Source organism: Haliotis cracherodii, unplaced genomic scaffold, assembly GCF_022045235.1.
Source record: "Haliotis cracherodii isolate W230 unplaced genomic scaffold, xgHalCrac1.p SCAF_6, whole genome shotgun sequence".
Lineage (NCBI taxonomy): Eukaryota > Metazoa > Mollusca > Gastropoda > Lepetellida > Haliotidae > Haliotis > Haliotis cracherodii.
In genome coordinates this window covers 7,332,553-7,356,339 of record NW_027266319.1, presented here as the reverse complement: position 1 = coordinate 7,356,339, position 23,787 = coordinate 7,332,553, and the positions used below count along the sequence as shown (strand labels likewise).

The 23,787-nt window shown below is 40.5% G+C and overlaps 2 protein-coding genes across 2 annotated transcripts; both read right to left on the bottom strand.

Moving 5' to 3' along the window:
* Window positions 1-318: 318 nt before the first annotated feature.
* Window positions 319-7,263, bottom strand: LOC139445483 (uncharacterized). Its single transcript, XM_071226625.1, has 4 exons — window positions 7,215-7,263; window positions 3,668-4,605; window positions 1,813-2,058; window positions 319-348 (listed from the first exon to the last, which is right to left on the bottom strand). The coding sequence occupies exons 1-4, from the start codon at window positions 7,261-7,263 to the stop codon at window positions 319-321; spliced, it is 1,263 nt and encodes a 420-aa protein (XP_071082726.1).
* An 8,241-nt stretch (window positions 7,264-15,504) lies between these two features.
* On the bottom strand, window positions 15,505-17,884 carry LOC139445545 (uncharacterized). The gene has a single exon (XM_071226689.1). The coding sequence runs from the start codon at window positions 17,561-17,563 to the stop codon at window positions 16,346-16,348; it is 1,218 nt and encodes a 405-aa protein (XP_071082790.1). The 5' UTR covers window positions 17,564-17,884; the 3' UTR covers window positions 15,505-16,345.
* Between the last annotated feature and the right edge of the window lie 5,903 nt (window positions 17,885-23,787).

The following is a 23,787-nucleotide window of genomic DNA, read 5'->3' as shown; positions in this document are numbered from 1 at the left end:
TTTTACAAAATATATACGACCGACCCGACGTTTCTGGGAAAATCTTCTCACAAAAGGTTATCTACCTGCTGAAGTATGACAATAACATCACATCCCTAGCTGCCATGGTGTCGCAAATGTTCGACCGACGAAGGTCGACACTTGCTTATATATAATTATGTACATTACTAACTTCTTTATGAACAATTTCACACCCTTTCATTGTTACTTTTATATATTTTAAACCAATATCTTAAACTATATTTTAACAGACATTTATTGAATTGTAGTGTCTCATAGGCCAAATCAGGCCAGACACATTTATATGTGTGTGACACTTTAATAAAACATCTTCTTCTTCTTCTTCTTCTGTAAATGAAGGGGTCAGCTTTAAATAACATAAATCACTGATGCATAAAGTTGTTTGTAGGCGAACTACACTGAAGGCGAAATTAGTGGACGCAATCGTATATACAGTTTTTATGGAATAGGTATGATATATGGACAAAGACATAAGCAGATATATGTTAATTTACTGTGCAGTTCCTAAAGAAGTATTCAGTCTATTTGTAAATCCAAAGGTAAATGAAGCGATTGCAGGTGTACTTGTGAAACATTAACATCACTGGCTCCTCTCAACAACAACCCGTCTAATGACAAGAGTCTTCAGGGCTGACACTGTCGGGACAAGGTACATCTTTATAGATTTTATGAATCAACATATCGATGTTGGTTGCCAAGCAACAGTGCCTATATCTGACGTATAAGGTATCGATTTGACAAGGTGCATCACCATCGGAGAACAGTAGCGTCACTGAAGAAAGTCATCAGTCATGCTGAAGTAGGTCAATCTCAGGGGAGTATCAGCCGCTGAAGGGACACGCGGGTTGGGGTGGGGTCGGATGGGGAGAGGATGTTGAGTGGGGGTGAGGCCGGTACTTGGTTTGTCAGCACCATACGCGAGTTTTCACGTTGTAGATAGTGCAATAGATGAATTGATATACTTGAGTTACAAGTCAAAGAAATCTATTTTGATTGGCTTGAATCAAAGTTAACCTCTTTCAAAAATCCAACTCAATCACTCATTCGCCCCGTTGACTAGACCTCATTATCACCATGTATATAATCGCCATTGAGAATAGAGTAATTATGAAAAACAATATTTGGGACCAACTATGATATAAGGGTCCTAATGGGTAAAAAATCACATTTGGACTTTTTAACATTTTTCGAAACTACAGCATCTTCGTAACCTAAAAAGCTTCACAAGCTTCAATTCATATTTATTACAGATATACACGACATCACACATATCGATCTTCACGGAAGTAAGTTGACTTCAAACGTCTTTGTGACGTTATAGTACAATAATTATTGTATCCTAGCATCAATAAAGGTTCCTTTACTCCTGGTGGGTCACATTTATTAAAAATGGTTATTCAGCTTTACCACTGCATTTCGAGTTCCCCCACTTCAATCTTAGACAATACTTTGCAAAACCCATTAAGAAATTCGTGAAGTTGGGTTTTAAAAAGTTATTGTAAAACGATGACCATCTGGTATTTTTATAGATGTGAGAACATTGATCGGTGACGTTTCACAATTACATTGTAAAATTATAAGAAAACATTACGAAAACAAAGTCATCGTTTTAGCAACGTGTTAAACAAGGTGTTAAAACATAGGATTAACAGATGCAGCTCGTACTGCCAGGCCGACACCTTTAGGGTTAACAGATGCTGTTGTGTCGCGAGATACCTATGTGAGTAGTAGAATTAGGTTGTGTTGCGAGACCGACAGCAATATAATTATCACAGATGCAGCTAGTGGTACCACGCCGACACCTGTAGGATGATCAAATGCAGGCTGCACTGCCAAGCCGACACCTGTAGGATGATCAAATGCAGGCTGCTCTGCCAAGCCGACACCTGTAGGATGATAAAATGCAGGCTGCACTGCCAAGCCGACACCTGTAGGATGATCAAATGCAGGCTGCGCTGCCAAGCCGACACCTGTAGGATGATCAAATGCACGCTGCGCTGCCAAGCCGACAGCTGTAGGATTAACAGATACTGACGCCTGTAGGATTAAAAGATTCAGCCCCTACTGCCAGGCCGACACCTATAGGATTAACAGATGCAGGTAGTGCTACCAGGCCGACATACCGATATTGTTTGAAGGGATCGAAGATTGAATGTTTGCTTTGATAAGCAGGGACCAGTGAACTGACGCCCAATTATATTTGATTGAAATTTGACATATGTTTGGAGAGTTAGATAAATCAATCAATTTGTGAATGTGAGGCTAATTGACCTTGAACTTGAGAATAGAAGAGAAGAACAATGTAACGTTTGTGCTGTGTCTTGCTGGGGGGAAGAGGTCACTATTGTGGAGGAAATACCGTCAACGTGACGCACTATTTGCCACCCTCAAGGGACAGAAGGGAAACAGAAGGATCTCAGCCATGGAATTTGTGAATCAAGGGACCTCATGTCTTCACTTTAATTATAATTATGAAAACAACATGCATTCCAAATATCTCCATGCCATGTGCGTTATCGATCTGGTTTACTGACACTATTAAAGCTATATGTATTTCATGCAATGAGCTGGAAAATAAACACTGGTTCACACACATTATATTATTTTATACTCCTTGATACAACATTTACAAAAGAACCCCCCCCCCAAAAAAAAAAAACAAAAAAAACATTGGCAGGATCATCATCTAGAGGATAACGCCCATGCCCCCGTTTCACAAAGCGTTCGTAGCTCTACGACTGCCAACAGACAGACAGACAGACAGGCAGACAGACAGACATCTTGACAAACGGAACATGTCATATAGAAATGCGGCAATAGTTTTCAATATTATCAGAATTTAATAATATAGACCTACCATTAAATGTTTACCTTTAACCATATTGAAAATATATGGGATGATATTTCCTTCTTTTATTTGAGTATATACGTTACATAGTCGTAGCGCTACAATCGCTTTGTGAAGCCGGGCCCATGCGGATGACACATGCCAAGTTCGACAGTGGGTTTACATACCCGGGTGCGCACCCCACTTGCCAAGCATACTAACATATCAACGTATAAAATAAACAACTAAACAAGTTTGTGATATGTTTGCAACAAAATTAACACGACTACTAAATTAATTCTTTGCGAATTATTTACATTCATCTGGCATGATTTCTGTTAAGCGTATCCCCATTACAACCTGTCTTCTTTCATAAAGCTGTATCCGGGGGACATGGGTGGCCCAGTCGTCTAAGGCGCCGCGATTCGCTGTGCAGAGTTGCACGCCAGAAACCTAGGATTGTGGGTTCGAATCCCGGTTCGCCCCTATTATGTTTCTAGGTTTGTCAGCACCATAACCCTGCTCGTGGGTTTCACCGAAGTGGTAAACGTCGGAGACCTGCTTCACATCGGGCCTTAAATTAATTCCTCCCACATTAAGCTGACACACCGTGATATAACTGGAATACAGTTAAAAGCGGCGTTAAACCCAACTCACTCACTCACTAAAGCTTTATCCGCCCTTGTGTATGGAACAGAAGATACAGAAGATCAGGACTATTGAACAAACAGTTTTGATAAAAAATAAATAAAATAAAAAATAAATAGAAGAGGGTCGTTGTCTGCAATACCATATAGGATTAACAGATTCAGCCCGTACTGCCAGGCCGACACCTGTAGGATTAACAGATTCAGCCCGTACTGCCAGGCCGACACCTGTAGGATTAACAGATGCAGCTCGTACTGCCAGGCCGACACCTGTAGGATTAACAGATTCAGCTCGTACTGCCAGGCCGACACCTATAGGATTAACAGATTCAGCTCGTACTGCCAGGCCGACACCTATAGGGTTAACAGATGCAGCTCGTACTGCTTGGCCGACACCTGTAGGATTAACAGATGCAGCTCGTACTGCTTGGCCGACACCTGTAGGATTAACAGATTCAGCTCGTACTGCTAGGTCGACACCTATAGGATTAACAGATGCAGCTCGTACTGCCAGGCCGACACCTGTAGGATTAACAGATTCAGCTCGTACTGCCAGGCCGATACCTATAGGATTAACAGATTCAGCTCGTATTGCCAGGCCGACACCTATAGGGTTAACAGATGCAGCTCGTACTGCTTGGCCGACACCTGTAGGATTAACAGATTCAGCTCGTACTGCTAGGTCGACACCTATAGGATTAACAGATTCAGCTCGTACTGCTAGGTCGACACCTATAGGATTAACAGATGCAGCTCGTACTGCTTGGCCGACACCTGTAGGATTAACAGATTCAGCTCGTACTGCCAGGCCGACACCTATAGGATTAACAGATGCAGCTCGTACTGCCAGGCCGACACCTATAGGGTTAACAGATGCTGGTAGTGCTGCTAGACCGACACCTATAGGATTAACAGATTCAGCTCGTACTGCCAGGCCGACACCTGTAGGATTAACAGATGCAGCTCGTACTGCCAGGCCGACACCTGTAGGATTAACAGATTCAGCTCGTACTGCCAGGCCGACACCTATAGGATTAACAGATGCAGCTCGTACTGCCAGGCCGACACCTATAGGGTTCACAGATTCAGCTCGTACAACCAGGCCGACACCTATAGGATTAACAGATACAAGTAGTGCTACCAGGCCGACATACCGATATCATTTGAAGGGATCAAAGATTGAATGTTTGCTTTGATAAGCAGGGACCAGTGAACTGACGCCCATCTATATTTGGACACGCCGCGATATAACTGGAATACTGTTAAAAGCGGTGCTAAACCCAACTAACTCACTCACTCACTCACTAAAGCTTTATCCGCCCTTGCGTATGGAACAGAAGATACAGAAGATCAGGACTATTGAACAAACAGTTTTGATAAAAGAATAAATAAATAAAAAATAAATAAAAGAGGGTCGTTGATTGCAATACCATACCAATATGCCGAAAATGGCGAAAATTCATACCAAAGAGATAGTATAGGTCATGCTTATGTAATGGTTATAAAATTTCAGGGACCCATAATGGGATTCGAACCACGGACCTGATCCGAGGTCGGACGCCTTGTTGTCCACATGACCAAAGAGGTTAACCCCATTAGTAAGCCGACAAGGTAAGGATCTCATCTGTGGGAAGACACCACGCCCTGCTACCCCGAATGTGTTGACTCATAAACTCATTCCCCCTACACGTTCCGTGACAACAAGCATTGGATGGTACACAATAATGTTGGTATTTGTAATTTGATGAGTGTTTACATTTCGTATTACCTAGTAATCAATAGTACATGGTAACCCACATTCCTATTTACACGCTAAACACCATGACGTGAGACATACTCCTTTATGTCTGCATGACGCCCTAAGTATTTAAACTGCCATCTCCGATAAAAGCCTTTATCCAATGAGAGATTGTCATTTGATCACGTGCAGGATATCTATATCGCAGGATAAATGGTCATTAATGTGAGGATTTGTATGCTGCACGTGCAGTCCCTGCAGAACGTGATAATCAAGCTGCGGGCATTGACAGCGAACTATTGTTGGTATATTAAGATACCGAGTTGAACTCGCTAAGAGCCATTTAGTTATATAAATACCGTAGCACCATCTTGTTTTAACTATATACAATAGTCAATGACATAAATAAATGACATAAATATATATTTACGGTGGCCAAAAAAGGGACATGGAATCTGTTTTTCAATATTTTGATATTTCACTTACTTTTATCGTAACCTTTTGCAAATTAACACGATTTGTCATACAAAAATATGATAAATCATGTATAAAGAAAATATTGAATCGCTGAAAAGTGAAGCGAAAATGTCAAAAAACTAAAATGAAAATGTCAAAAACAAAAACGAAAATGTCAAAAACAAAAGCGAAAATGTCAAAAACTAAGATGAAAATACAGAAAACGGCTTCCACCGCGGTGATATTTCCAGCACGGTCCTATCTCGTGGTAACCTTGTGAGAGGGACGATCTTACATTCAAGTGAGACCTGCTCAGAGATGGTTTTTTACCTAGCTTTTACAACTGAATTCTAATAAACCTGCTTTGAAGTGTTATATTTGAATTGTAACACCGAGGTTTTACAACTGAAGTTTGATAAAGCTTTTTTTATATGAATATAATGTTGATTTTTGATTGGTTAAAAGTCACAATTTTGTTTACATGAAAATGCCATGACGTGAATCGAACTTGTAACTTCACATATCGTGTTAAGCTTTGTAACCCAATGTTTTCCCAATGAAACACCGGGACAGGTGATGAAAAGTTGTGCAATTTTACACGCAATTTTTCATGCAATGTCATGAATCCAGCTGGTCCATGCTGCACGTGTTTTTTCTCTCGCACGCTTTTAAAAATACCACTTATACCGCGACGCGCTGTAAGGTGTCTCGATGTTTTGTGGTATTTCTTGCCTTCAGACGGTTTCTGAGTTAACAAAACTCATCCTCGATGTTGGTTGAAAATTAAAACCGCGAGCGAGAAGAGTTTTATCCTTAACATCGACCTATTCATATTAGAAATCGCATTAATGTTCCGTAACGTCTCCTATGTCTATTACATAATACAATGTTATTGCCGTTTTATTGGTCTCATGTTACCCATATGTGTTCATATACACAAAGCTTCCTCTTTTGTCCATATTTATTGTCCCACAAGGAATATAAATCAGGCAATATATGCAAAATAAAACTGATTATGCACCTTTGATGTCCGTGATACAGAGCAGGTGTGTTTGTTACTGACTGCATGTTGTTTTTTATGCATGGTGTCACGTGGTCCTGAGCAGCAGAAGCAGTTCAGGCTATCAATAATAGAGTCTGAGTCATGCAAAACCAGTGATTGATAGCATAAGCAGCGCCAGACTGACCACCATTTCTGTCGACTGCATGGGACATATTTGGAATATATGCATAACGGAATCGATGTGTGGATTCTCCATCAAAATAACCGATGTAGACATTGTTGCTTAATGGCGACTGTATATTCACAACGCAAGTCCGTTTGCGGAACCACAACTCCTTTATTCCCTTATGGGTCCAGGGGCGGTCGGGTAGCCTAGTCGTTAAAGCGTTCGCTCGTCACGCCGAAGACCCGGGTTCGATTCCCCACATGGGTACAATGTGTGAAGCCCATTTCTGGTGTCCCCCGCCGTGATATTGCTGGAATATTGCTAAAAGCAGCGTAAAACCATACACACTCACTCACACTCCTTATGGGTCCTCGTAGATGTTAGATCCAAACTGCCCAGCTTCATTTAGGCAACATGTTTATATTCATCTGGAATTGGGCCCCGTTACAAAAATGTTAAATAGGATTAGACTTCGTAGCACACATCTTCCCGAGCAAGGGTGTTAACTGAATATAAAAGTCCAGTTTCCACCCTTGCCGAACTAGGCTGAGACGCTGGACAAACGAGTCTATGCATAGTCCAATCAAAATTGTGTAACGAACCAGACATCCGGTTCGTAAACAACATGGATTTCAAAAGGCAGGTTTCGGTCGACTGCAGGATTTGCAAAACATGTACCGTCAAGTGGGCGTCGACAGATATGTTGCACATCTTTTCATGATTTTAATCAATGTGCTCAAGTGATTTGATGCACTTCGCGTGCAAACACCCGTTTTATTACAATATAAATTTTGATTATCCATCAGATCGTGTTGATTGGGCGCCGTCATTTTGTTTGAAGCAAATGCAAGTGATATGGGAGATTGAATCTGATTGGTGAATAGGAGGGACAAAGAAGGGACATAACTGGTAATAGCCAATTGTGGCACTACGATCGAGCCCAGAAATTCCAGCCCAGTTAGGCAAGGGTGGAACCTGGATTTTTACAGTCAGTTAACGCCTTTGCCCCGGGAAGATGCGTCGTACCTCGACCAAACCCCCGTGGAGATTCCGGGCTAGAGTAGTAACCTGTACCCGAAAGAGGGGACCAAATGGATCGGTGGTCCGGCTCGGTGACTTGGTTGATTGCGTGTCATCAAACCCCGACGGTGTGGCTCCTTGCTCACGATATCAATCACTGGATTCTCTCGATTATTTACAGGTCATATAGCTGGAATATACCAGTTACTGAGTGTGGTGTTAAACAATAAACCCCAAACACCATCGTCCACAATCCCATGCCTCCAACACAGTGGGGAGGATCATTTCAATTTCAATTTCTCTCACATTCATAAGGTGAGGTGAAATTAGGTTTAACATCGCGTCTAAGATTATTGCACTTATGTAGCGACGTGGATGCACGTGTATGTGTGTGTGTGTGTGTGTGTGTGGGGGGGGGGGGGGGGGGTGTGGCTGCTTGTACTAGTCCGGACTGATGCCGATTTATAGTGCTAGCACACTGATGCACACTGATACCATGCCACAGTTTAACATGAATACTCCACTCAGACACAGTAAACTGACTCCGAGCCGACCAGTCCTTGTTTTAGCCCCTTAATGCCGAGCGCCAGACAGGGTAACAACAAGTACCATCTTTAATGTCTTTTGGTATGACGCGGCTGGGGATCGAACCCCAGACCTTCCGCTCTCCAGGCGGACGCTCTACCATTAGACAACGGAGGCGGTATATATAAAGTCATGAAGTTGCAGACTTAGGGACCGAGCAGTTCACACTGCGGGAGGAGATGGTACCGGGACTCTTTCATAGAACAACATTTGTTCTAAATGTATACGTAATTATCTAAATACTATCTTGAACAAACATCAAAGCCCCAACAGTCCATTAGAATTCCAAGAGTATTCGAGACTTCTTGCAACGTCTTAATGGATAACGAGCAAGCAGAGGATAGGTGGGGTCAACCTGTGCATGTTTATACTAGTTATGTTCGCCAGGAGGCGTTTGAGGGGGTGGGGGGGTAGCGGTGGGGGTGTTGAGGAATAGATGTGCCACTGACTGGTGCGTGTATTAGTGCAGATAACGCCTGGCGTATATTACCTGTTATTAACGTTCCTCTGAACAACTATTCATTAACTCTGTTGGTTTTCGTTAATGGCATACATGCTGGTTGCACCTGGGTTTAAATCAGTGATCAATATAGAACCTAACGCATGGGATTACTAAAGGCTATACATAGCTGACCTGGCAAGTTTACACAGGTAGGTGGTTTTCCCAGCCAGCTGGTCACCTGACAACGCCATTCTTCAGGACTGTGGCCCACATGTTCTAGTGGTGACATTACGTTTACTTTCAGTATTTGTGTCTCTCCATGGTGACCGACGCCTCTGTAACCACACGACTAGAATATTGATGACACAGCCAATTTGTAGGTTTTACGATGTCGGGTAGAGATATTACGGCTTTACATGAAGCACTTGTACAGTGATCCAGTCCTTACCAGGCAAACAAGTGGTTGATGGTCGGAAGATTCACTGTTTACTATCCAACCCTTGCACGTCGCAGCCCCGAGGTGACTAACGGGATCGGGCTGTCAGGCTCGCTGACTTGTTTGATGCATGTCTTCGTATCCCATTTGCGTTAATTGATATTCATGATGTCAAGCACTGGATTGCTTGGCCAGACTCGATTATTTATAGACCGCTGTCATATAGCTGGAATATTGCTGAGACCGGCGTAAATAGATAGATAGATAGATAGATAGATAAAATACTTAGGAGCCATTGTGACAAGCTAACCCCAAATTTGTAGTAAAAGCATCGTTTGGTTACAATGTGCAAGCTCGGAAGTACAGTAAACTACGGTTATAACGAACTCAAAGGGACCACTAATCTTAGTTTGTTATAACCGTAGTTCGTTATAAGCATATATACAGAATATACACAACAAATGGCCGGGACTAAAAATAAGTTCGTTATATCGGTCAGTTCGTTATAAGCGTGTTCGTTATAAATGTAGATTACTTATATCATTTAGCTCAAGCTGTTCATTTTGACAATCACTGGTCACCTGGCAGAGACCGGTAACTGTTGTTTGCATGCTGCTCTGATATAGTTGGAATATTTTAATGTGGCGTTTGAAATACAGAGTTACTTGGTGAAACAACATAGTATGATAAGTTATTGACTGAGTGAGTGAATTGGGTTTAACGCCACTTCGATCAGAATCGAAGCAAACTGACAGCGGATCCCGGAACGACTACGGCACACAACTCCACGCATCAAATTGTGACGCATCAGACCGTTGGACCATCAGTGCTCTATAACAAGTACTGGTTCTCGATGCATTAGGCCACGGTATGCTAAAGGTGTGAATAATCACATTGTAAAACCGTTAGGCTAACGGAACCGAAAGGACTGATTACAACATACAGCAATGTGTACGCCGATAACAATACATATCATATAAGGTAGAGTTATCGTATCGTGAGATGAGATTTATCGGATTGGTGTATAGAAAACGTATTTTCTTTTAACACGCTACGTTTCTATGCGATAAACCAACCCGATAAACCCGATATCGCGATACGATAATTATGCCAATGACGTCACCAATCCTACTTATAAACTCCTACATCGACTTACATCTGCTTTCTCAATAAACAATTGACTAACGTTCCATATAAGTTCAGATATGCTTTTTGAGGTGTGGTTGATTATGTAGACAAATATGGCTGCAAATCCCTGTAGACAAATATGGCTGCAAATCCCTGTAGACAAATATGGCTGAAAATCTCTGTAGACAAATATGGCTGCAAATCCTTGTAGACAAATATGGCTGCAAATCCTTGTAGACAAATATGGCTGCAAATCCTTGTAGACAAATATGGCTGCAAATCCTTGCAGACAAATATGGCTGCAAATCCTTGTAGACAAATATGGCTGCAAATCCCTGCAGACAAATATGGCTGCAAATCCTTGTAGACAAATATGGCTGCAAATCCTTGTAGACAAAATGGCTGCAAATCCTTGTGCACAAACATTCCTACGTCATTGTTTCAAAAGCTACTTCATTAAGCGAAATTAAGTCTTAAACATCTTTTATTTTCCGAATGACATATGATAAAAAAGAATACTACCCTCGTATATTCCCGTATCGTAAATATCAAAAAATAGTATGACAAAATATGTATAATGCCCGCCAAATACATTTGGTATTCCTAATTTACGATATTTATGACACCGAAACACACTTATAATCTCTATATCCAGACTTAAGTGAGGGATAAACCCTTACAAGTGCTTAATAGATTTACGAATTATTTCAAGCTCCATGCCTGTTGCATTTCAAAGACATATTTTGACATTCAAAAGGGCTTAATTCGCATTAAATGTGGTGGACGTATTGTCGCAATATAAGTTGTTGTACAGCAGGTATTACATGGTGTCCCCATGTGACGCAATCTTATTGGCTGATCTCATTAACAAGCTTATTATCAGTTTGCTTTTACGACTCAAGCAACAGCAATGAACGAAAGTATATTTGGCCGATCGATGAACCGGATATAGCAGTGTTGTTTGAAGCCAGTAAGGCCTTGTTTTGATGATGGTCGCAGAACGTGAATCCATTCATCATGATGAAGAATAAGGAAAACGATTTTGAAAAATTCGTGCATGGTGACTTAGTTTGACAAACATTTTCATGAAAACATTTATCGACCTGGGTAAAATTTCATATAATTGTCGACGAAAAATGACAAAGATTATTCAGATTCTGTGATACATTTTTCGGTTGTTCAAAGCACTGTATTGCAAGCAAGACATGGTTTGTGATACATTGAGATGATTCATTACACGGAAACAGTACACCGGTTGGGTGAATGTAATTATGAAATCAACATCTTAATCGTCGCGGTTGTCTGATTGTACTCCGGCCTTCATTAATATATTATCATTATCGCAGAAACAGTATCCGGATAATAATGCAGCGAACGTTGTCGAACGTTGCCAGCTAAGGCAGACCTAAGCTTAGAAAACAGCCAATACGTCTTTGTTACAGGAAAGTCGTATCGCCAAGATCGCTTTGTGAAACGGGTCTTACTTTAACATAGACTTATGACAGCCCTAGGGCTACCATCGCTTTGCGAAACAGGGCCTCATGTTTAACGCCCAGGGACCACTTGCACAAAGCGATATTAGCACTACGACGATTAACTCCCACACTTTAATCATGGACTTAAGGACTTGCCGTAGCAAGATCGCTTCCTGCAAGTGGACCCAGGACCCGTAGGCTAACATCTAGTCTCTGACATATTTTAAAGAAAAAAACCAGTTGTTAACTTATAGTTATAAAATATAATAAAAAGGAGCCCAGAGACTTTCTTCCTTTTCAGCCTGATACTGCAGTATTCTAGACTTGCCAAACATTATTGGCTGTATTAGACATATTTGTTTCAGAGTCTGTATGGCAGATTACCAGGACCCGTTTCACAAAACGTTCGCAGCGCTACTACTATCTAACTTCACATCGGATTACGACAGTCAAAGCGATACGGTCGCTTCTTGAAACAGGGCCTGATGCTTAACGTCAGGATTCCATACTGTCTATATGCCACAGATATGGCGTATTTACTGAAAATAGCTTAATAATCACAGGCAAATCAACTTATTAATTGCCATGGAAGTTTTCAGTGTGTCTGTAAACTTGAAATTGTGAAATGTACCACAATACATGGGGGTCGTTGAGAACAGTGTTTCTCCTCATCATGCGATCATTGCGAACATGCTTGAAAGACTTTAGGGCAATATAGTAAACTACGGTTATAACGAACTCAAAGGGACCACTAAGTTTAGTTCGTTATAACCGTAGTTCGTTATACGCATATATACAGCATAACGACAGCAAATAGTCGGGACAAAAAAGTAGGTTCGTTATATCCGTCAGTTCGTTATAAACATAGTTTACTGTATATAGTATAACCTTTTGTTTTGTAACGGACTGTGGCCCTGTGCTGAGCTATCGCTCACTAATCAGGTAAAGTTGAGCAAGTTCACCCAGCATGACTTTTAAATAAAAGCATTTTTACCTCATAGTGACACAGATTTATTTACCCAAGCCAAACTCCGATTTGCTTCAAGAGTTAATAAAGACGTGTTTAATAGGCCACAGTACGAATTGTCTTCACGTTAGCTCGATCACACAACAAACAACGTTATTAGAGACGAAGTGACACACCAACAGCAGCTACCGTTATATTAATCCTAAACACTGATATGGTTATCACGGACAAGGAAAATTCAAGCTGAATACATTACAACAATCTGGTCGCCATAGCGGTCGCGATTCGGATACCGTAACTACCCACGCAGGTGTGACCTTCACATTCCTATGAGTTGAGCGGCGTTTGAGTGGAACGATAACGATCACCAGCGTGTATGAACTGAACTGGGTCAATCTATTTCCATTGTAATCCCATGCATTAGTTAGTTAAAGGTACAGGTAGTGTTAACGTAGCGTGTCAAACACACGGTGGCTTCACGCTGATAGTCAATACATGACTTGCAGTGAATGTCGACGTATATTCAACGGTTGCGTTTATTGCCTGTCGCCATGGTAACGCAACACAATACACAAAAGCATACTGCACTTGAATACCTATATGTTTATGCTACCAAATCATGAATTATTTTTCTTTGTTTGTTGTTTAACGCATCATCTGAAATAATGTACGACGCCTGTGGATAATCGAGTCTGAAGCAGAAAATCAAGTGATTTGTATTATAAGGGTAACTTCTCCTCTTGCCTCCTCTAAGCTGCAGGTTCGGGTAAGGATAATATATATGGATGAGCAACTTCTTTATTATTATATAGTACTCCATCTTCCAAATGCCTCTGGGGCGGTCGGGTGGCCTAGTGGATAAAGCGTTCGCTCGTCATGCCGAAGACCAGGGTTCGATTTCTGATATGGGTACAATGTGTGAAGCCCATTTCTGGTGTCCCCCGCCTTGATATTGCTGGAATATTGCTAAAGGCGGCGTACAACCATACTCACTCACTCACTCTAAATGCCTCTTAAAGAAGTTATTCATGGCTCAAGAGCAAAACATTCCTCCCAGTACCTTGATGATCTTATCCTGCAATGCCATTGTTAACAAATAAGGATACTTGTAGTTTATTGTGTATATATTGACATTGTAAAATCCTTATAACTTACATTTGATCAGAATGACAAGATTTGACACTTATGCGCTGAAAGGCATGGCTTCAAGAATCCTGTCTTTGTGATTTTATGGCTAATGACTATGGGAGACTTGTTAAATGCACCGACAGTAGTCAGTTTGCCGGGACTTCCAGTGGATGCATGTCAGCCGTCTGTGGTTCAGTCTATAGCTGAGCTATCAGGTAAGACCTGTCTCCTCCACGCTGTGACACGACGAACTCGACACGCTGTGGGTTGGCCATCTTTAGACGACACAACTACTCTTTTACATATCCATATTTTGTATATTCTGTTACGGGTGTTGTGTAGTTGGTCGAGTTAGGTCAGTTAATCTTAATGTCCCTCATTTGAAAATGTGTTGTTTGTTTCAATCTTGTACATAATTGATTTGTTCCCGGCTGAGATTGTGACGAACGCGAGAGGTAATAAATAATATTAATTGAAATTGGAATATTTGTATTTTTTTTCGACCTTCCGACCTGAATCTTTGGTATAGCGCTTATAGAACAAGAGACAAATTTGGGATGGTTCTGGGATTCGACACCAGAACAGAATGAAGGCAATGAATAAACAACAAACAAAGACACCTGTTTCAATATGTTGTATTTAGAGTTTTTCAATTTTTGTCAGCTACCATCTTTCGACACCGTTTCCGCCAGGAAAGACATATCGCATATTGTCTGGTACATCCCAGTATGTCAATACACTTGTAAACACAAGACATTCTTGTATACTCTGGTGCAACCTTTTGCATACATAATCAATATGATAACAAATACTTCTTTGAGCAGTTTTGTTATTAACACGATACTGATATCAGCACATAATATAAATATTATGCCCAAATAATCAACCTTTTGTATTCATTTGAGGGGTTTTCATGTCCATACTAAGGACATTTAAATAACGTTATACATATATACTGATAAAATATAATTTCAAAACATAACGATATAATCAATATGTGTATATTTGCTCATACCAAATATATATTTACATTTGGTATAACGAAAACAATAGAAAGATAAATCTTTAAAGAATACTTCAGTGAATTACTTTCTATGCTACGTTTAATTAACAATAATGCCTCTACCAGTTGCACGCTAGCGATTGTCAACAGCAGTATTCGTATATTTGGGATATACATGTACACACGTAAGGAAACCGACCATTTGATATTCCTGGGTGTGTTGGTGGGTGGAGCAGGTGTAGTGGGGGTGGATGATGTGGATGGTTGGCATTTCATATGGAGACTAGATATATTTTCAGCTACACATGCAAAACCAGAAACTTTTTTAAGAATAACCCTATATTACAAACACCTTGCAACAATGTAATTTTTTGTCAAGTTGTAACAGTCTGAAGCATAATCAATTTTTTCTAGCATCTTCTGAGATACTTTTTCGATGAATCTCCCCCCCACTTTCCCATCCCCCACCCACCCGAATATCAAATGGTCGATCCCTAACTATTCAAGATATCGTATATAACATTAATATCACATTGCATTGCACTAAACCTACTTGGAGGGCTACCGAGACCAAACAAACCCCCACAGTCCTTACTGGATATTTCTATAAAATATTCCGGGGTCAGTTGTGAGGGTAATGGAATCCCTTTTAAAGTATACGGCTGATAGAAGAAAACAAATTAACCACAAACAGTTTTGCATGTGTTAAATTGAAAATTCCGGGTTTGTCTGTAACATTAAATTGAGCTTAGATTGCGACACATATTACTTCTGAACAGACAAAGATACCCATTATCAAATATTTAACAAACTAAATGGCTATCATGAAGAAATTTTAAACGGATAATTTTTCGATGAATGGCTCTAGTCCAGTAATGTAGAAAAGGACATTATTACCTTGAAGTCTGACCGGGTTTTGGCACAGCAGCAACTAAGTGAGTCGTTGTTAGTCTGTACACCTGAGCTGCTACAGCTTATCACACATTGTCAATATTATTCAGTACCGCAGAGTTCTTGGTAATGAGTAGTGAAATATCATTCTTAAATACTCCACAATACCACGTCTTCTTGCCATCCTCGATTATCCAGGGTGCCATATCTCCATGCTATTGTGATATATACCCTTGGCCCTTGGAAAGTGTCTCGCTTGTGAGAGTAATTTCTAAGTGCAGCTGTGTTTTAGCACCGTACCATTTAATTCGGTCTATAAATGAAACAATGGAAGCGAATTGGTCCACGGTATATATCCTAATAGGACGGATATGCGCACTGGAGGATAGAGAATGCGGTCCCGCTTACGTCATCACAGCGCACCAAGTTTGAGGAATTTCGAGTATCCTGACTCGCACTTGTTGACCTTCTCAATGAAATAGTTCTCGTTCTCGATGCTCTCCAAGAGATTTGCTTGAACTAAACATACGTCTTCAAACCTTTCCAGTTCTTTTCTTGTCAAACTGCGAGCTTTCGTCTTGTCATCCGTATCAAACATCCGGGCATCTACAATGCTGTCTTCTTCGTAGGCCCGGAAATTGTCATCAAAAATGATATGGTGCACGTGAGTGTCACTCGGATCTATCCAAAGAGGTTTTGCCACAGAATGATGATAATTGTTATTCTGCCAGATTTGAAAGTCATCTTTGTACCCTGTAATGCCACTTGAGTTGGACAAATGACGGTAAATATCCCTCTCGTGTTGAAGTTTCTCTACAACGTCCCCGACACCTGTTTGCCAAGTCTCCAGAGTGATCTCCCCTGATTCCGTTCGCCGGATGCACCCAGGGAAAGTGCTAACGGGCAGGTGCGCGTCTTGGGGAAAGCCAGGGTGATTGCCTTTCAGTCCGAAGGATAAACTTGATAAAACATTTTTACAATCCAAACCGTAAGTCCTAATAACAATGGCAAAATCTCTCCTGTCCTCTTTCAACTGATGTATGAGCTTGTATACCGATGGTAGAATGTAATGATAGGGCTTACCGTCAACTCCCTTCATCGTTAAACGCCGATCACAGGTTTCGTCTTTTGAGTAATTCCATTTGAGCAATTCCAAATGTTTCTGGAAATGCGGAAGGAACTTATACCCGATATCCGTATCCGTAAAATCTCCAGTTTGGAATCTTAGCCGTTCTCGGTCACTTGGGCATTTCACCGTTAGTTTCTCGAGATGCCTATAGTACGTTATGACGCCATCTTGCGGTGGTACCAACGAGGGTTCGTCACACTGCCACCTCCACGAACCATCCTCTTGCTCATTGCCCCACACAACACCGGACAGGAAGCTGTTGAGAGCTTGCTCCATGTGGACGTTGGTCACGGAGTCCGCGACAAGAACAGTGTTCCGCACGTCAAAATGAAGAACCAGTTTCCGTTTTCGTCCATTTTCCAGGTGCCTCGGTCGAACTTGAACCGGTGTCGTGACGTTATGGTTATAATCCTCATTCAGGTACCCGTTGTGCGTGTCATCCCGGCCATTGCTCATAGTTACGCTGTGTTGAGCTTCTCCTGCTGTAGCGTTATTCTTCATATGACCAGGGCGTGTTTACCAACATCTATATAGACACCACAAGCTCCGAATGCTGCATGTAATGTGGAATATTCCTGAGAGTCCTTCCACCAGTGTGGAAAACAACAGTAACACAAGCGCTAAACCTTGCAAGCACGCCGGGTACTAAACATGCTGAGACATAATATGCATGATCGATTGTATGTCCTAACATACAGATAAATACGTATGCGCTATCTGATTGGCTTGGCCCGCTGACTACCCTGTCGGGTATTTCACAATAGGCTCACAGTCTAAGCGAGGCTGGAATATGGTGAAATCCGGATGTATAAAAATCCCAAATGTCCCAAATTGTTCATGTGTGGCGTCTGTATGATTAGTCAGCATTACACCACAGAAGGGAAATCGTTTTCCTGGCCGCCATGATGTTTACCTTGTTGCCAGGGACGACCTATCGGGGGACGATCGATATACCATGTACACTAACACCATGTCCCCGCTCATTCGAACGGAACAATGCACGTTAAGGGCTAGCGTAAATATTATAGTACAGTGTTTATGTATTATTCAACACATCTTCCACGGATGTTTATTAAAACGTGTGTACATTAATAAACAAGTCAAATTAACTCCATTACACTGTAAAAAAATGTGTTTTGATCCTCAACACATTCCTTGTCTCATAATTTTGACATGTTTACTTTTGTAGTCATACTGCAACAACACATTTATGGACACACCAATTTTTAAAACCTCGTTGGGATGAGAACCTTCATCCTCCTGATTTGTAGTCCATCACCCTGCCACCTGTGCTGCGGAGGCTGTTCACCCGTGACGACCCGGGGTAGAATAGGTCTTCAGCAACCCATGCTTGCTGTAAAAGGCGACTATGGTTGTCGTAAGATACAACTAACGGGATGTGTCGGTGTCCCGATTGCTAGGATCGATGCTCATGATGTCAATCACTGGATTGTCTGGTCCAGACTCGATTATTTACAGACCATCGTCATATAGCTGGAATATTGACGAGACCGACGTTAAACAATAAATGAATAAATAAACAAATACTTTATACTTAGAAGCCGGCGCAAACAACAAACAAACAAACAAACAAACAAAGAAACAAACAAACACACAAACGGAGCCTGATGTCGATGCTCAGGTTTCCTAGTCACCATTAACTTGGCTTGGTTTATATTTTTTACATTTTTATGTTAATATTGTCCTTGTGGTATTTGTGTTATGCAAGTGCCTGTGAAAATGATTTGCACAATCATATCATTTCAACGTATATTATACATCTTATTCATATTTGAAGTAATGCCAAATGATATCCACTTTTTAAAAAGTGTTTAAATTCTCAACATGTTTAAACGTGTTTAAATTCTAAACATGTTTAAACGTGTTTAAATTCTAAACATGTTTAGATTTTAGGCATGTGTTTAGGTGGTGTTTAGGCTGTGAGAAGATTGCTCATTTCTTGAAGTATAAACACCAAATGGGTATTCCGTTTAGGATTTAAACACATTCCTAAGCATGTCTGGATCTAAACGCTATGACCTTGCAGGTAATAGAAAATGAATTACTCAACAGATTTAGTAGATAACAGGACCAACATACAAGTGACAGTTTGTATGTTCATCTGAGTCTGTATTTAACATATGATAATCAAGATACAAACCTGACGCAGGTACCGAAACATGCTGTTCACGCTCCCATAACCCTGATAACAGGGACGAAGGTGTTCGCCGAAGGTAGTTGTATATAATGTTTCTGAAAGTATTTTCAAAAGAAGCTTTTAAAGCTTTATAAAGCAGGTTAAATGTCACGGAATACAAACCGTGAAAAAACCCCAAGAAAAATGAATCGTCTTTCAAAACATGCCCCCCTTCATGGTGTTTTATGAGTTTTCGTCTCGTAAGACAGCACATTTCTCTCATTTTGCTGACAGTGTTATAATGTCATCGTTTTTTTAAGTTGCCATCAAATACGAAATTCAAAGGAAGATATGAATAAGATTGATAGTATTAATAGAATAAGTTTGGTTCTTACGTATAATTTTCTCCTTTCCACTACATATATTTTGTTCACATGACATATTTTGTTCAGCCCTCCTCTTCCCACGAAAATATTTTCTGCTGCGAATATAAATTTATGTAATTCGCTTAAAAATGTTTCTTTTCCTTATGTGAGTTGGAGACCCAGGTCTTCGGTGTGACACGGGGACGCTTTAATCCAGGGAGTCTATATCTTTGTATAGTTTCCGTGCTTTAAGCATTAGATACCCTAGCTCCCTCGAGACACGGTCGGAATGGCCAGCAGTCCAAACGAAACCAAACAGAATGAATTGAGCTAATGAACAAGCTCAAATGGAAATCTCTTGATTAGGAGAGTTAAGCATATTTCTGTGTTCATGACCATTTGCCAACAAAAAAACTTTGAAATGTATTTCAAACAAGTCTACTAGATATTTTTCCTCGGAGATATCTCATGAGAATTATTATATTTTCAGATGATGAAGACGTATGGTGAAGACGTCTGAATACATCAGTTTATTGATCAGTTGAATCGGAAATGATATGATATATTGAATAGCCACACTTTTTCTCAACACATTTTTAGTGTGTTATTGAAGCAGTGCGCGGAATCCGATAATCACGGGTCGGATCAGGTCGGGTGGCGTCGGGTCGGGTCGGGTCGGGTCGGGTCGGGTCGGGTCGGTTGGGGTCGGTTGGGGTCGGGTCGGGTCAATAACCATGTATAAATAAACACATATTATGCACACCCTGTCATCCCCTTGTAAATCAGCAACAGTAAAAGTCGTCGTCGCCCAAAGTGAAATTGTCCTCTGATGTTCATTTTGTCTACGTGGCCCACGTAGTGGTTTAAGCGTTCGCTCGTCACGCCGAAGACCCTTTCAGGTGTCCCCCACCGTGATTGCTCGAATATTGCTAAAAGCTGCGTAAATCCATACTCACTGCGTGGCCCACGAGCGATTGTGTCACAACAGGTTCTTAAGTCAATCATGATACGTTACAGTCCTGTATTTGTAAGTGGCTTTTTGTCTTTTCACGAACACCTGGTATCATCACTATTTGACAGTGATTCATAAACACATGCTTATGATGTAGTTGATTTAGTACACTGGCTTTAAGTGTAAAGGCGACTAACGGGATCGGGTGGTCAGGCTCGCTGACTTTGTTGATGCATTACATCGTATCCTAATTGCGTGGGTTGGTGCTCATGATGTCAATCACTGGACTGTCTGGTCAAGACTCGATTATTTACAGACCACCGTCATATAGCTGGAATATTGCTGGATGCGGCGTTAAACAACAACAACAACAAGAACAACAACAACAAACAAAAACTCCAAATACTTATGATTTTCTAACTATATTTGTCGCTTTTAATTTCATCCCTGCTTGTGGCTTTTCTATTTGAAAAAATATATTCAGTTGTTGCTAATACGTGTAAGCACGCCGCGTATGTCAACATCTTCATTCAAATTAAAGCATTGTTTTCCATGAATTTCAAACGAATTTCACAGATTTCCAATTTTGAAAATATCACTTGAGAGAACGTCCTTTCCACTATTCTAAATATGTGGAATGATCCGCGTCCCCACTCTTCGAAATTTTGGAATTGTCTGTCTTTCCATGTTCTGTCCAAACTTGGAAACGTTCCTGTTCTTCTTCTTATTAATCATGACTTGTATCACAAATCTCACGATACAGCAAGATCTACCGGATCAGTGTCGTCATACACACCACATAATTACTGGATATACATTTTTAATGATTAAATTTTCTTAAGGAGAGCCTGTTCAAATCACTAAACACATTTTGGAGGCAGCGTTTCGGGAACCACAACCATAAAATGTCAGCTTCATAAACATGTCGAAATTGCAGCCGAACAAGACAAATGGCGTGCTTACCATTTTCACCAACGTGTGTCATCAATGATGTGTTTCATCAATGATTTTCTGTGATAGATTCATAAAATTTTCACCACTATCTGGCCTTTTAAACCCTATGAATTCTGTTTAGGCAGATATTCTCTGACGTTACCTTTCTAAATTTACAGGATTATGTGAAGGTCAAAGTAGCAGTTGGTTAAAAATATCACGATATGCCATAATACGTGTCATGCATTATGCTGCATGTCACATGTTTGCTTGACATCAAACAATATGATAATACTTGCAATAATTGCTGCAAATATGGGCACAAATGACATTTTCAATATGGCTCTCGTGTTTAAATTCGGATGGGAACTGAGCTGTTTTGGAGACCCCGATAGCTGGAATCCTTCTGTGCAAAGTTCAGAGTCATTCATGCATACCTTGTAGTTTTCGCGAACACCTGGTGCCACCACTATTTGACAGTGATTCAAAGCCCATGCTTTTGATATTGCCGGAATCGTACAATACGCTCTGATTTTGGCAGAGAATTCTTATGGTTTTGTCTATTCGATGTACGAAATTGCAGACAACAAGACGGACAACCGGAATAATGATCCAAACTCCCCAAAATCAAAATCCCTTATCTGTTTCGTGGTGGCCGCCATCTCTTTTTCCAAAAATCCGTATCGGTTATCATTCATAAAAATACTTTCGGTAAAAAAAGGTAAACGTATTTGGAAGTAAAGATATCAGGATGAGAGATTGATTTATAGGCTGTAACAGTACTTTCTGATTTGTAGCGATTCGGAGATACAGACTTGCATTGTAAACCCTGGGTGGGAATTCTGTTTGTGACAGTGCTACAGTATATTCTATTTTGATCTACTGCACATTATTGATTTCAAGCATGTGGGACAAATATTTTTCTGTGTTTCGCAAAACCTGGAGAACTAAGGATTTTTTCAAGCATTTCCGGGATCAGATATTGTAATAAAACCACGACAAATAGTGAGTTACATTACCGTGGTGTCCAACTCATGACATGATATACTCTGGATCAAGTCTTTGAGAGAGGCATTTAGTGATACACATAAGGAAGAGAATTTATGGATGTCAACTTCTTTATTATGAGGAACAGAACGTTTCGGAGTATATGCTTACTCCTTCCTCAGGTGAATGGTGAACGTTGTGTTCCTCATAATAAAGAAGTTGACATCCATAAATTCTCTTCCTTATATTGGATGATTCTGAAAACAAAATGTTTTTAAATAATAAGTCTTTGAAAGTCATTTAGAAGTGATACACATAAGGAAGCGAATGTATGGATGTCAACTTCTTTATTATGAGGAACACCTTTTGTTATGTTATTACTCTTGGTGTTCATACATGTACATATGTATGCCCTCAGCCTCAAATCATTCATTCACCTGATGAAGGAGTTAACATATACTCCGAAACGTTGTGTTCCTCATAATAAAGAAGTTGACATCCATAAATTCTCTTCCTTACTTTTAATATTGTCTTTTATAATCTTCATCCACAATCCACTTCGCATTTTAGAATCAAAAGCTTCACTGAAATATACAATGCACACATAATTTGCTGATTGGGTTAAGTAAATATAGATTAAAGCCTACATGTATATAATCCTTCCCGAACGCCGTTTGTGCTTTACTAATTATGTGGATTTGGTCTCAGTAGAAAAGGAGCCACGTACTTAACACTGATCTAAACACCTCTCCAATCAGCTTACTAGAAACATACCCTTGTAACTTTCTGGGTCAGCTGGGTCACCTAGACTTTCATAACTTGTCTTGATGATACTCAAGGTGGCAATTAGGTAACACGCCGGGTCAAGTATAGGGTTAAACTCCCCTACCTTAGCCGATAACAGCAAGTGAATAGACGCGTTCATATACTACTCAAAAGAAGTTAGGGAGACACGATTGTTTCATATAGTAAACTGAAAGAATCAGTGGCCCTTAACTTCTTTTAAAGAAGCATATTTTCAATATTCAATCCAGATTCCTTGATGATTTTCAGGGCATATACAGTGGAATTAATTCCTCGCCACAGATTACACTGATTATTTCGTTATGTAACACGTCAGACACAAAAGCCATGATCCAGATAGTGGTCCCGTTATGGCGCTCCGACTCAATCTATGCCCAAGGGTTAATCCAAAAACCGATGTTCTTGGTGTCAGTCACTGAATTGTCAGGTCCTGACGCGATTATGTACAGACCGTCGCCATATTGCTGGAATATTGCTGAGTGCGGCGTTAAACAATAAAAACAAAAAAACAAACTAACAATAAAGGGAGGTGTCCAAAATATCAAAA